This window comes from Thalassophryne amazonica, chromosome 1, assembly GCF_902500255.1.
Source record: "Thalassophryne amazonica chromosome 1, fThaAma1.1, whole genome shotgun sequence".
Taxonomy (NCBI): domain Eukaryota; kingdom Metazoa; phylum Chordata; class Actinopteri; order Batrachoidiformes; family Batrachoididae; genus Thalassophryne; species Thalassophryne amazonica.
The window spans coordinates 147,514,244-147,527,707 of NC_047103.1; the positions used below are offsets into that span (position 1 = coordinate 147,514,244).

At 41.5% G+C, this 13,464-nt stretch overlaps 1 protein-coding gene across 1 annotated transcript in view; it reads left to right on the top strand.

Moving 5' to 3' along the window:
• The window catches only part of LOC117515123 (gamma-aminobutyric acid receptor subunit gamma-3-like), a 378,931-nt gene that overhangs the window by 216,511 nt on the left and 148,956 nt on the right, over window positions 1–13,464 (top strand). The window contains exon 6 of the mRNA XM_034175623.1: window positions 7,025–7,107. Coding sequence (XP_034031514.1) covers window positions 7,025–7,107 — 83 coding nt within the window. The remainder of the gene's footprint in view (window positions 1–7,024; window positions 7,108–13,464) is intronic.

The window sequence follows — 13,464 nt, forward strand, 5'->3', positions numbered from 1 at the left end:
GTTCCATTGTGTGTTTGTGGATTTAGAGAAAGTTTATGACATGGTGTCAAGAGAAGAGTTGTGGTATTGCATGAGGAAGTCTGGAGTGGCAGAGAAGTATGTGAGGGTAGTGAAGGACATGTACAAGGATAGTGTGACAGTGGAACTTTTTGGCTCATAACATCTTAAACTAAGATGTTATGAAAAATTTCACACACAGTATAGGTGTCATGAAAACTATCTATAGAGACCAAAACTGTTTTGTTGTTGTTGTTGTTGTTGTTTGTATTTTTTGTTTTGTTTTGTACCAGGCTATAAACATGTTTATTTCTGTTCTAATCTTGGACATTTTAACATGGAACATGCTCTGTTTTAGAACCACCCTCAAGCAGCCAGTTAAGGAACTACATCTTTTTGTACTTCTGTTAGGGCTTCATATGAGGCCATTGAAGTTTTCTGATTGGTTTGGATATGATTCAACATGCAGGACGGGTGCCTCAATGTTAAGGACCCCAGCAGGTGGAAAATAGCAAGGGGACGTCTGCTTTCCACCTGACTGCAGCAGGATCGATGGTCACTTTTGAGAGGTATAGATGGACCAGTTGTTTCCTGGGTTGTTTTGCATCCAGGACTCAAGGTGGTGTGCGTTTCTCTTAAGTGCGGTCAGGTGCCTTTTTGGTGCATTGTTATTGTAATAAAGCAAAAAGTGACCAGATTCTAAATGATGCTGTGATCAATGGATGCCTTGATTTCAGCCCTTCAGAAACTGTGTGAGGAATCGGAGAGTCTGGGTTTCAGATTGTCCTGGATCACAACTAAGATCCAGATTTTGAGTGTATCTGTGTGTGGTGATAGTTGTAAATGTGTACCAACATTCACTTGTGTTGCCATTGACATTCATGTCTCTTGTTCCTCAGCCTCTGAGATCAGGAGACACCCAGAGAGAGCTCACAGAATCACGAAGTCCTGGATAGATGTTTTGACGATGCCAATACTTTTGCACGAGAGTGAAAGTTCAGGTGTTTAGGGTGCTGGTGGTACTTGTCTTACTGTCGGGTTGTGGGATGTATAAGTTATCCAGTGAGCTGAGGATGTGATTTGATATCCTCTTCGGGGGTACCACTGCATTGCCTTTGCATCAAATGATTTGTTATATAAGGAGACTTGGATGAGCTGTAGTATCTGTTGCATTGTGAAGGACAATCTGCTACTCCAATTTCACCATGCGTATGATGCAGCACACAGGCGCTGCAATGCTGAGGACCCCATCAACCGAAAAAGTGCAATGGGATACCCACGTTTCCCCTCGCTGTGGTACATACATGGCTACCCAGAACCCAATGCAATTCCATAATGTGGTGGATGTGGCAGTGAGTGACACCAGCACATGCTCCCAGATCTGACCTAACCTAAGCACATCACATTTTTGACAGAGTCTACATTGGTTTCCAAGGCACCCATTTACCTTCCATCCGGACCATAAAATTTTATTACAGAGATTAGAGCATGCCATAGGTATTAAAGGCACTGCGCTGCGGTGGTTTGAATCATATTTATCTAATAGATTACAATTTGTTCATGTAAATGGGGTATCTTCTTCACAGACTAAGGTTAATTATGGAGTTCCACAAGGTTCTGTGCTAGGACCAATTTTATTCACTTTATACATGCTTCCCTTAGGCAGTATTATTAGACAGCATTGCTTGAATTTTCATTGTTACGCAGATGATACTCAGCTTTATCTATCCATGAAGCCAGAGGACACACCAATTAGCTAAACTGCAGGATTGTCTTACAGACATAAAGACATGGATGACCTCTAATTTCCTGCTTTTAAACTCAGATAAAACTGAAGTTATTGTACTTGGCCCCACAAATCTTAGAAACATGGTGTCTAACCAGATCCTTACTCTGGATGGCATTACCCTGACCTCTAGTAATACTGTGAGAAATCTTGGAGTCATTTTTGATCAGGATATGTCATTCAATGCGCATATTAAACAAATATGTAGGACTGCTTTTTGCATTTGCGCAATATCTCTAAAATTAGAAAGGTCTTGTCTCAGAGTGATGCTGAAAAACTAATTCATGCATTTATTTCCTCTAGGCTGGACTATTGTAATTCATTATTATCAGGTTGTCCTAAAAGTTCCCTGAAAAGCCTTCAGTTAATTCAAAATGCTGCAGCTAGAGTACTGACAGGGACTAGAAGGAGAGAGCATATCTCACCCATATTGGCCTCTCTCCATTGGCTTCCTGTTAATTCTAGAATAGAATTTAAAATTCTTCTTCTTACTTATAAGGTTTTGAATAATCAGGTCCCATCTTATCTTAGGGACCTCATAGTACCATATCGCCCCAATAGAGCGCTTCGCTCTCAGACTGCAGGCTTACTTGTAGTTCCTAGGGTTTGTAAGAGTAGAATGGGAGGCAGAGCCTTCAGCTTTCAGGCTCCTCTCCTGTGGAACCAGCTCCCAATTTGATCAGGGAGACAGACACCCTCTCTACTTTTAAGATTAGGCTTAAAACTTTCCTTTTTGCTAAAGCTTATAGTTAGGGTTGGATCAGGTGACCCTGAACCATCCCTTAGTTATGCTGCTATAGACTTAGACTGCTGGGGGGTTCCCATGATGCACTGAGCGTTTCTTTCTCTTTTTGCTCTGTATGCACCACTCTGCATTTAATCAATAGTGATTGATCTCTGCTCCCCTCCACAGCATGTCTTTTTCCTGATTCTCTCCCCTCAGCCCCAACCAGTCCCAGCAGAAGACTGCCCCTCCCTAAGCCTGGGTCTGCTGGAGGTTTCTTCCTGTTAAAAGGGAGTTTTTCCTTCCCACTGTCGCCAAGTGCTTGCTCACAGGAGGTCGTTTTGACAGTTGTGGTTTTTCTGTAATTATTGTATGGCTTTGCCTTGCAATATGAAGCGCCTTGGGGAAACTGTTTGTTGTGATTTGACGCTATATAAATGAAATTGATTTGATTTGATTCCAAAACTGTTGAGATTGGCCGTGTGCCTTTATATTGCTATAACGCTTTGGCTCATATCTCTGAAGAGAGTAACACTTTGGATGTTATATACTGGAGAACTAGAGATTTGCAGCTTCACGGCTTCATGGCGTGAATGTCTGATAGCTTTCTACCTGTTTGTGCAACTCACTGCTGCACAGTGTGCAAGCATCCTGCTGTGGCAGGATTCTGTCATTTTGCCTGTGTGTCACCACTATACACACACACACACACACAGTAATCCAATTACTGATTACTGATTACTTTACTGATTACTCAATTGTAAAAGTAACTAAGTTAGATTACAAGTTACTTTTTTAGTTAGTTTCCCCAGCTGCTGACAACAACCATCAACAATCTCAACATGACAATGATACTTGTTTTGCCAAAACTTACTTTATAGTCACCCTTTCTTGACTTCAATGAAAATAAATACTTGTTTTATAAAAAATAAAATAAAGACCTCTATCTTGACCTCATATTTAACTGTTGACAGCACTATAACAGTAAAACTGCAATTTCTAACCTACATTGTTTATAAATGTAACTATTAAATTCTTTCTAACATTTTTCTAACATTTAAATTCTCTCTAAACATTTTACTTGTCAAAATTATTATTCTAAGTATATTAATAGTTGTAGTAAAAAAAGGCTTCAAAACTGGACCTTTAATCTAGGGGTGTTGTGGGGGGAACATCCTTGCCCCACGCCCCTATTCCATCTGGATTCGCCCCTGCTTTGGCGTTTGAGCACAAAGAATGGATAACATAGCAGGTGTGCTGTTGTCACCGTGCTTTAAGAGGTGAGGACGAGTCGTAGCTGCTGTAGAAAACCGCGGCTGAAAATCTCACAGCTCGCTTAAAGTGGGCAGTTCAGCTGAACTGCCCACTTTAAGCGCCCCTTACAGACCAAGTTTAATGCTGCTATCGACCCACAATGCAAAAATAATAGTAACGCACAGTGACGTAGAGAAGTAGCTTTAATCTGAATACTGATTTGGAAAGATTAAGGCGTTAGATTGCTCGTTACTAAAAAAAGTGGTTAGATTAGAGTAAGGCGTTACCATGTTAACGGCATCACTGATTTAAACCTTTAACTTTAGCCTGGCACCAAAATACCCGAGCAGTCAAATCTGCATAAAAGCAGCAATTATTTATTTCAAGGTGCACTAAAGAAATAAAAAACAAAGCCATGTGTAAAATTAATCCAAAAATTCATCCCAGTGTCATAAATTTTTGAATATGTTCAAAACTTTCCCGATTGATCACAAACTATTACCACAGATTATGCATTCAGTTGTTTTTTTACGTCAAAAAGTACACATTCAGGTGTCAATAACTGCCAATAGGAGGCCGGCTTTACATGTTCAGCAGAGATTCATGCAAAAAAAATAAAGGTGATTTGTGACTTCATAGTGTGACTGAACTGGTGCAAGCTCACTCACGGTTACAGGGAGTCCAAAACAGGAAGTGCCAAATTGTGAGCCCATAGTGAGACAAAATGTCAAATGTTGAACACTTTCTGGATCGACACTTCCTGGATTAACAATAGATGAGATCGCATGGGATCTCATAGGAATTCAGTGACAAGTTGACACTGAAACAGGAAGTGCCAAATTGTGAGCCCATAGTGAGACAAAATGTCAAATGTTGAACACTTCCTGGAGCTACAGCAGAGGATATTCACCTTTTTTTCATTGTTGTTTCTGCACTGTATCCTTTGTAAAGTTTTTGTGTAACTTTTTGTTTGTCTCAATTAAAAAAATAAATAAATAAATTAAAAAAGAGAGAGGAGATTTTGCACATTAGATCTTGTATGAATAGAGGAGATCTTGTGGGAATTCAGTGTCCAGTTGACACTGAAACAGGAAATGCTAAATGTTGAGTTGACATCGGGGAATGCTAAAGTGGGACTAACCTCATGTGCTTCACAGCACATGAAGTTAGTCAGTGACTATTTAGTGTGTAAATTGCATTAAGTGTTTTAGCCATACGAATGCTCCTTTACTAAAAAATAAAGTGTGAAGGACCTAAATGAGATGGTGAGGACTTTCCAGGCATGTGAGACGCAAATAAAGAAAAATGCTTAAAATGGCAGAGGGTTAAGAGGATCATAGCTGGAGGGTCTGGGCGGCTTTGCTTCCCAGAAGCTGAATGTTTTTTAGCCATGCTAATGCTCCCCAGAAGCATTTACCGTAATTTCCGGACTATAAGCCAGAAAGCTTTGGTCCTCGTGCGGTGTAAATTCACACACAGTGTAAATATAAGGTCTTACTTGTTCATTTTAGTGAAGAAATTAAAGTCCCTCTCCAGCACTTTGCGCCGGAGTTGCGCAATCAGATCATTTAGCGGAGTGGAGTCTTGTCCCCCGCTCCTTCCCCACCGGTTCTCTATCTTGGCGCAACAAGTCAAAAAACTCATAGTGCCTCATTAACATCTCATTTACCACAGACTACATCCGATCCTACCTGCACGCAATGAAATCTAAAGAAAAAATTAAAATTACTCAGTTCTCTGTGTGGAACAGAGACACCGTGCGCGCACTGGATGATGTGCGCGTCAATATATACGTGAAACACTTCAGGGGGGAAAAAAGCATTTACGGTACGTATTTAATTAAAAGTTTAAAAAATCTTTCTTTCTAACAACTTTCTATGTAAATATCTCATGTTACAACGTGGAGATCCGCAGCTTATAGACAAGTGTGACCTATTTATGTACAATTTCTTTTTTCTTTTTAAAATTGGTAGGTGCGGCTAATATTCAGGTGCGCTCTCTAGTCTGGAAATTACGGTACTGAAAAAAGTCTGAAGGACCTACATGACATTCTGAAGAGCTTCGCACCTTCATGTCCGTGACACGTATTAGTGTTTCAAAGTAACCATAGTTGTATGTGTAAACAATTCATTACAACTTTTAAAGAGTTTGACTTTTCATGTTCACCCAAGATTAAAGTCATGTGACCAGATGAAAGTTAATGTATGACTTCACATTAGTGTTTAATAGTAACCAGATGTGCATCTGCAATGAATTCTTCAAATTACCAAAAAAAAAATATGTATCATTGTCCTGTGACCTTGATCTTTTGAAAATTCAAATCATATGCATATATGTGTAAGTTTAAAAAAACAAGTGAAAAGAAATGCTGCCTAGTTGTAATGGTTTTAATTCCTAATATTGCTTTTTCAAATGGATACAGTCTTTTTAACTTTTAAAATTCCACTTAAAGGATATTAATTCTTGAAGAGGTGTATGTTTGGAGGCGTAATTAGCTCATGTGACACCGCTCAGGTTTCACCCTCACAACACTCCTGTCTTGGCCAGTGCTCTTCAGCTTCGAGGACACACTGCACTCCAGATTTGTTTTTTTGTGGCTTGTATGCAAATGAGGAGCCACACTTTGTTCACCTACAAACAAGACAAGAGAAACTGTCCCGTTGCTCTTGTGATTGAAGTCCCTCTTTTGTGCTCTACATCAGCGAATTAATTAGAAATGGTGGCGGGGACAAAGACGACAACAACAACACAGAGCAACTCAAACAATAAGCCCGTATTCATGGCCGCCGTCTCTTTATGTAAGAAGTGGTGAAAATTAATTTTCAGATGATATATTAAATAGTCGACACAAAGAGAATTCAAATGGGAGTAGATCTATGAGCGCTGTTTCTGCTTTTCAGAACATCTGGCATACAATTGACTGGTCTTGATTTTAGATGCTTGGATGTTCCGGAGCACTGACCTATAAATTCATATTGCATTTGCAAAAAATAAATATAAAAAAATTCATGACGCTGATGACTCTGTCATTTTGAGAGATTTCGCACATCAGCCAAGCAATCGAGTATGACCCTGCACCATCTGCTTTTAACCCGGCACTCAATATGCTGCAGCGCAAAAGTGCATTATGCGATACAAGGGGTGATAAATGACGTGTATTCACAGAAACGGAGGAAACAAAGCATTTCTACTGTCTGGAGATTGCCTCTGCTTGCTCCCTCTCTCACCTCTCACTGTGTTTCTGTGTTTTTCGTCCTCTCCAGGATGACCATCAATGCCGAATGCCAGCTGCAACTGCATAATTTCCCAATGGATGAACACTCCTGTCCTCTTGTCTTCTCCAGCTGTAAATACTGGCACAGATATGCACACATATTTTTACACACATCTAAACGTGTAAGGAGAACTCACAAAAAAACAGATTAGACCCTATAATCTCCTGGCACATGCCGCTATGCGTGCATGTGTCAGGAGAACTGATTCAGTGAAATTCCACGTGAGAAAGTTATCATCTTTTCACCTGTTTTCGGGCGATGTTGTATCTCCGCCTCTTCTCCACCAGTTGTGCGTCATTGAGATATTACCCTTCCTGTGTGTTTGTGAGACTTGGGCATGAAGCAGTGACCTAAGGCAATGACTGGATGTCTTTGGTATTAGGTCTCATTAGAGGATTGGGTACCACTGGAATGATGTTTTGCCACACGAGCGTTAAGGAGACAGAGACGAGTTTCACTTGAAATGTAAGGGAGCATTACCTGCAACACTATGGACATGTGGCACGTTTCTCTGTGCATGATCCAGCACACAGATGTCACAGTGCTGAGGAACACGTGGTTGGAGGAGGCCAAGAGGACAACCACCTGGCTGGCGCAGATGGATGGTTACATTCAAGACGTGGGGACAGAGTGGCTTTCTGTCTAGGTGGGTGCCATTCAGCACTCAGGCGGGTTCTGTGGAGTGATGGAGGGGGCGTTGCAGCGCATCATGCTTCCAGATGTGCCTATGATACTATCTGCTTTTGCAGTTAATGCACCAACCTTGAACCAGACCACATCTCATTTAAAGACCAACACTTCCAGTGGTACAAAAGATGAAGATAATCACACCTGGTATTTAAAGGGGAACATTACACAGTGAGAAATGTAATACTTTCCTATAAGAAACATACCAAAGAGTTGATATTCCACACTTTTTACATTAGTACCGCAAGTACATACCTTTATCGGACATTTGAACTTCGCACTCTCCGAGCGCCCGCAAGCCGCCATCTTTGTAAAATATCCGGATACTTCCCGCTTGGGGCTGACGTCATTGACGAAAGACTGTACATACGCGCCAATGTCCACTGTTGGAATTACAATTTTGTACATGGCCCATGTCAAACAAGCGTTACTTCCGTACATTAATTGAAGTCTCCGCTGCTGTGCTGCAAAACACAGGGCATACACGGGGTGTTTGTGGCCAATTAACGAGTGAAGCTTGAATTCAAGGTCCATTTTCGCTCCAAGTTCGTGCCAGGCACCACATTTCTGTCTCAACATCTTTGCCATCCCAGACTTGAATCCAGTCATGCATGCTCCTGGCTGGAATAGATTCCGGATCTACCAGAGGAGACTCATTTATAGCAGCTGCAGTGGCGCCCCCTCCCCACTTTCTTCGATCTGCTCATTCCTGTTTGTGGCATCCCACCCACCGTGTTCATAGCTGGACGCCGTTCTTTGTTCCACCAGCTGCCACCCGCTCTGCGCTGGACGCTGCATTTATAAAATAATTATTTTGTGGCGGATTAATCATTTTTTTCTGCAAACTGGCCATTGAAAACAGCTCTGATCACTTCCTGAATCACAGAGGAGGCTGCAGCCGGAGTCATTTGCGCGCACTTAACAAGCTGCAGAAAGCATTTTGAGCCATCTAAAAAGGCAATTATTTGTCTTGTTTACATCGTCATGGCTTGATAAAACAGTTGCATGTTATTTTCCTCTGGTCTGCAGCTGTTAAAGGATTTATTTTTATGTTTAGAACAGATTTAACTTCTTGTTATAATCCTTCAGATGAGCTGCGCTCTGATGTTATCCGCTGACGACACCACTCGCTTTGTTTACTGCTTGTTTACTCCACTTGACGAGCTGTACATTATGTGCCTCAAATCAGAGAGACGACCCTCTGCCCCGTGACCTTTCCCACTTCCTTATTTGGTCATGTACACTCTTTCGTCAATGACGTCATCCCTGAGCGGGAAGTATGCGGATATTCTACAAAGATGGTGGCCCGCGGGCGCCCGGGAGAGCATGAAGTTCAAATATCCGATAAAGGTATGTACTTGCGGCACTAGTGTAAAAAGTGTGGAATATCACCTCTTTGGTATGTTTCTTATAGGAAAGTATTGCATTTCTCACTGTGTAACGTTCCCCTTTAAACGTGGGCGTGAAAATGACAATTGCGCTTGTTTGAAACTAGCAGGAACACTTGTGTTGCACTGTGCACTGTTTTGTGCCATGGATAGAACATAGGTCCCCCAGTCTGCATATTCACAACATCAGCTGCCACACTTCACTTCACTTCACAACTTTTGTTTGGGGGTAGATATTAAAAACTAAATTGATGGATTTGTCCTGAAATGAAAACAGGAGCTTTAGTCTTTGAAATGTTTGATATCCATTAACCATCGATTCAAGCTTTCTGCAACTTCACAAGGAGCAAATTCAGACCTGATTTTGGGTGACAGCTCATTTTGCATGTGTTTACATCTGGCACTGTGATTTAATTTTGGAAATAATGATTATGTTACGTGACTCAAGATGACAGCATTTGGTGTCAGTAATAAATAACAGTCCCCTCGGCACTGAACTCAGAGAATCAATGGCTGAATTTTAAATACGTACAACTTGTTCAGAGTGTGGTGGAGCCTGATGTTGCAGTACTCTAGCAAGTGGACAAGTTACAGACAACACATGCGCTTCCATTACTCTGCTTTCAATGACAGGCTTTGCAGTAATAACCCTTTTAGCAGTCTCAGTTCATGACCACGGGGAACTGCATGTTCTTTCCACTTTGACTGGATCATTGTCATTGTTGTTATCATTGAATTCCATAACATATGTGCTAGAATTTGGCAGTACTGGATGCTGCCTCTCATCTCCTGATTACATTTAAAAAAAATAATAATTTAATCTGATTTAAATGCTTTAAGGTTCACTTCCAATTAAAGTATACAAAAAACATCTATTATTAATATTATTAATAAAACTACTTATATTTGGCTTACCCAGGAATCAAAATAATAAGTGAAATGAACTTTAATAATACATTTCTTTTTACAAAATCTCTGTAATAAAAGTACACTACAGTAATCCACAAAAATCCCAAATTAAAGAATGGATAATACAGAACAACAGAAGATTGAGAAGATGTTTGACACGATATGGGACCTCTCACTGAGATATTTCAAAGGGCAGGACACACAAGCTGTGGCTATTGTAGCAACTTTACACTGGGAACATTTTTCTTCCACAAGTTAAACTGTTTTCTGAACTGAAATGTGTAATGAGCAAAACAGTGCAATGTCTCTGTTTGGTGTTCGTGGCCACCATAACAAAAACTAGTCTGGGAGCAGGTCACTGCATCCACTACATCATGGAACCATCTCGGGTCTTGGATGGCAACCACCCAGACAGACTAACGGTCCATCCCCACCTCTGAAAAATAGACACCTATCAGCTGCACCCAGATGAAGCATGGACATCCCCTTGGCTTCCTCTGTCATCCTCAACACAGAGGCGCCTGCATGCCGGATCATATACCAAAGAAACGCACCATGTGGTCATAATGGCGTAACTGTTGTTTCTTTACCATGCAAGTGATACTTCTCATCTGACTGAGTAATTGTTTGCTTTACACGTAGTCATTCTATAGAGTCCAAGCACTATACAAATCTATTTGTCTCCTTATTTCACTGGATAGCATCCACATCTCACAACCACACAGAAAGGTAGTGTATCAGTGACACACAACTGGTGGAGACATTGCGCAAAACAGGAAAAAAAAAAACAGGAGAAAAGGCGATAACTTTCTCATGTGGAATCTCACTGAATCCGGAGTGGTGGCAAAAATTACACCCACATATCTCGAGCCGTTCGCACACATACCGCGCAGCACACACACAAAAGTCGAGCAGCACTGGCGCGTCCTTTGCAGGGGCAAGAATTTGCACGCAAGTGCTGCACGTCGCTCTCACGGATGATCAGCGCCATTGGTGTGGCTGACACGATGACACGTTTGCACACACAGTGGTAAGGATGGATGTGGACTATTACATTGTTATGCAAAAGAGGCTGTGAAAATTTCCCAGAATGTAGGCAGAAAAGCATTGAAAATAATAATGAAATAAAGTAAAATATACTCAACAAAAATATAAACGCAACACTTTTGGTTTTGCTCCCATTTTGTATGAGATGAACTCAAAGATCTAAAACTTTTTCCACCTACAAAATATCACCATTTCTCTCCAGTATTGTTCACAAACCAGTCTAAATCTGTGATAGTGAGCACTTCTCCTTTGCTGAGATAATCCATCCCACCTCACAGGTGTGCCATATCAAGATGCTGATTAGACACCATGATTAGTGCACAGGTGTGCCTTAGACTGTCCACAATAAAAGGCCACTCTGAAAGGTGCAGTTTTATCACACAGCACAATGCCACAGATGTCGCAAGATTTGAGGGAGCGTGCAATTGGCATGCTGACAGCAGGAATGTCAACCAGAGCTGTTGCTCGTGTATTGAATGTTCATGTCTCTACCATAAGCCGTCTCCAAAGTCGTTTCAGAGAATTTGGCAGTACATCCAACCGGCCTCACAACCGCAGACCACGTGTAACCACACCAGCCCAGGACCTCCACATCCAGCATGTTCACCTCCAAGATCGTCTGAGACCAGCCACTTGGACAGCTGCTGAAACAATCGGTTTGCATAACCAAAGAATTTCTGCACAAACTGTCAGAAACCGTCTTAGGGAAGCTCATCTGCATGCTAGGCGTCCTCATCGGGGTCTCGACCTGACTCCAGTTCGTCGTCATAACCGACTTGATTGGGCAAATGCTCACATTCGCTGGTGTTTGGCACGTTGGAGAGGTGTTCTCTTCACGGATGATGCGAAGGAGATGTGTTGCACTGCATGAGGCAGATGGTGGTCACACCAGATACTGACTGGTATCCCCCCCCCAATAAAACAAAACTGCACCTTTCAGAGTGGCCTTTTATTGTGGACAGTCTAAGGCACACCTGTGCACTAATCATGGTGTCTAATCAGCATCTTGATATGGCACACCTGTGAGGTGGGATGGATTATCTCAGCAAAGGAGAAGTGCTCACTATCACAGATTTAGACTGGTTTGTGAACAATATTGGAGAGAAATGGTGATATTTTGTATGTGGAAAACGTTTTAGATCTTTGAGTTCATCTCATACAAAATGGGAGCAAAACCAAAAGTGTTGCGTTTATATTTTTGTTGAGTATAAATACATACATACATCTTCAACCACTTATCCAGGATCGGGTCACTGGGAAGTGAAATATAATAATAAAATGATACTAAATTATTAAAATGATGATGGAAACGCTGATCGGCGCGCTGCTCCATGCGTGCACAGGCTCTGTGATCCTCTGGAAGCACTCTGATGAAAAATAAAATTAAAAAAACAAAGGCAGAGCGTTGTTGGTGTCGTCCCCATTCGCCGCATAGCCAGCTCCCCGCGCGTGCACGGCAGCTATGCGCTGACGATGAGCATTAAATTTAACTTCCACTTCTTTCCTCAGAAGAAGGCAGAACAAGACACACGGGCATCATGTTCTTCTGGAAGTGCTCTGTTAAAAATAAAACAAAAGAATGAATGCTGACATGGTCCATCCAGCATGGCGTGCACTTTTTTCTTTTTTTGGTTTGTTCAAAAATAAGTGACGTGTGGGCACCGCCCTGCGACAGAGATAAATAATGAATGACAAGAAGATCAATAAAAGAAGAAGAATGAGTCCAATATTTGGCTTGATGTCCATTGGTGCTGGAGTTTCTCTGGATTCCATTGAGTCAATTCTTTTCAATTCAAGTTTATTTATATAGCACATTTAAACACAGTTACAGCCGACCAAAGTGCTTCACAATTATAGCAATACAATAACTGTAAAATATTAAAAAAAGGGAAAGAATAACAAATCTAAAAATACAGAGCAAAATAGCAGAGCAAAGCATACACCACTTAGCCAGTGTTGAAAGCCAGGGAGAAGAGATGAGTCTTCAGTCTGGACTTAAACTGTCCCACAGAATCTGAGGACCTGACAGACAGCGGAAGATCGTTCCAGAGTCGTGGCACTGCCACAGAAAAAGCTTTATCACCTCTGGATTTAAGCCTGGCTTTAGGACCAGCCAGGAGAAGCTGGTCAGTTGACCTCAGAGACCTACGTGGAGTGTACGGGTGCAAGAGCTCACTCAGATACACTGGGCCTATACAGTGCAGGCACTTAAAAACAATCAGCAAAACTTTAAAAAAAGCTTGTGCATGAACGGATTTACGAGGTCTATTAGAAAAGTAACGGACCTTTTTATTTTATGCAAAAAATATATGGATTTGATTCATATGTTTTTACGTCAGCCAAGCTTGAACCTTCGTGCGCATGCGTGAGTTTTTTCACGTCTGTCGGTTGCGTCAT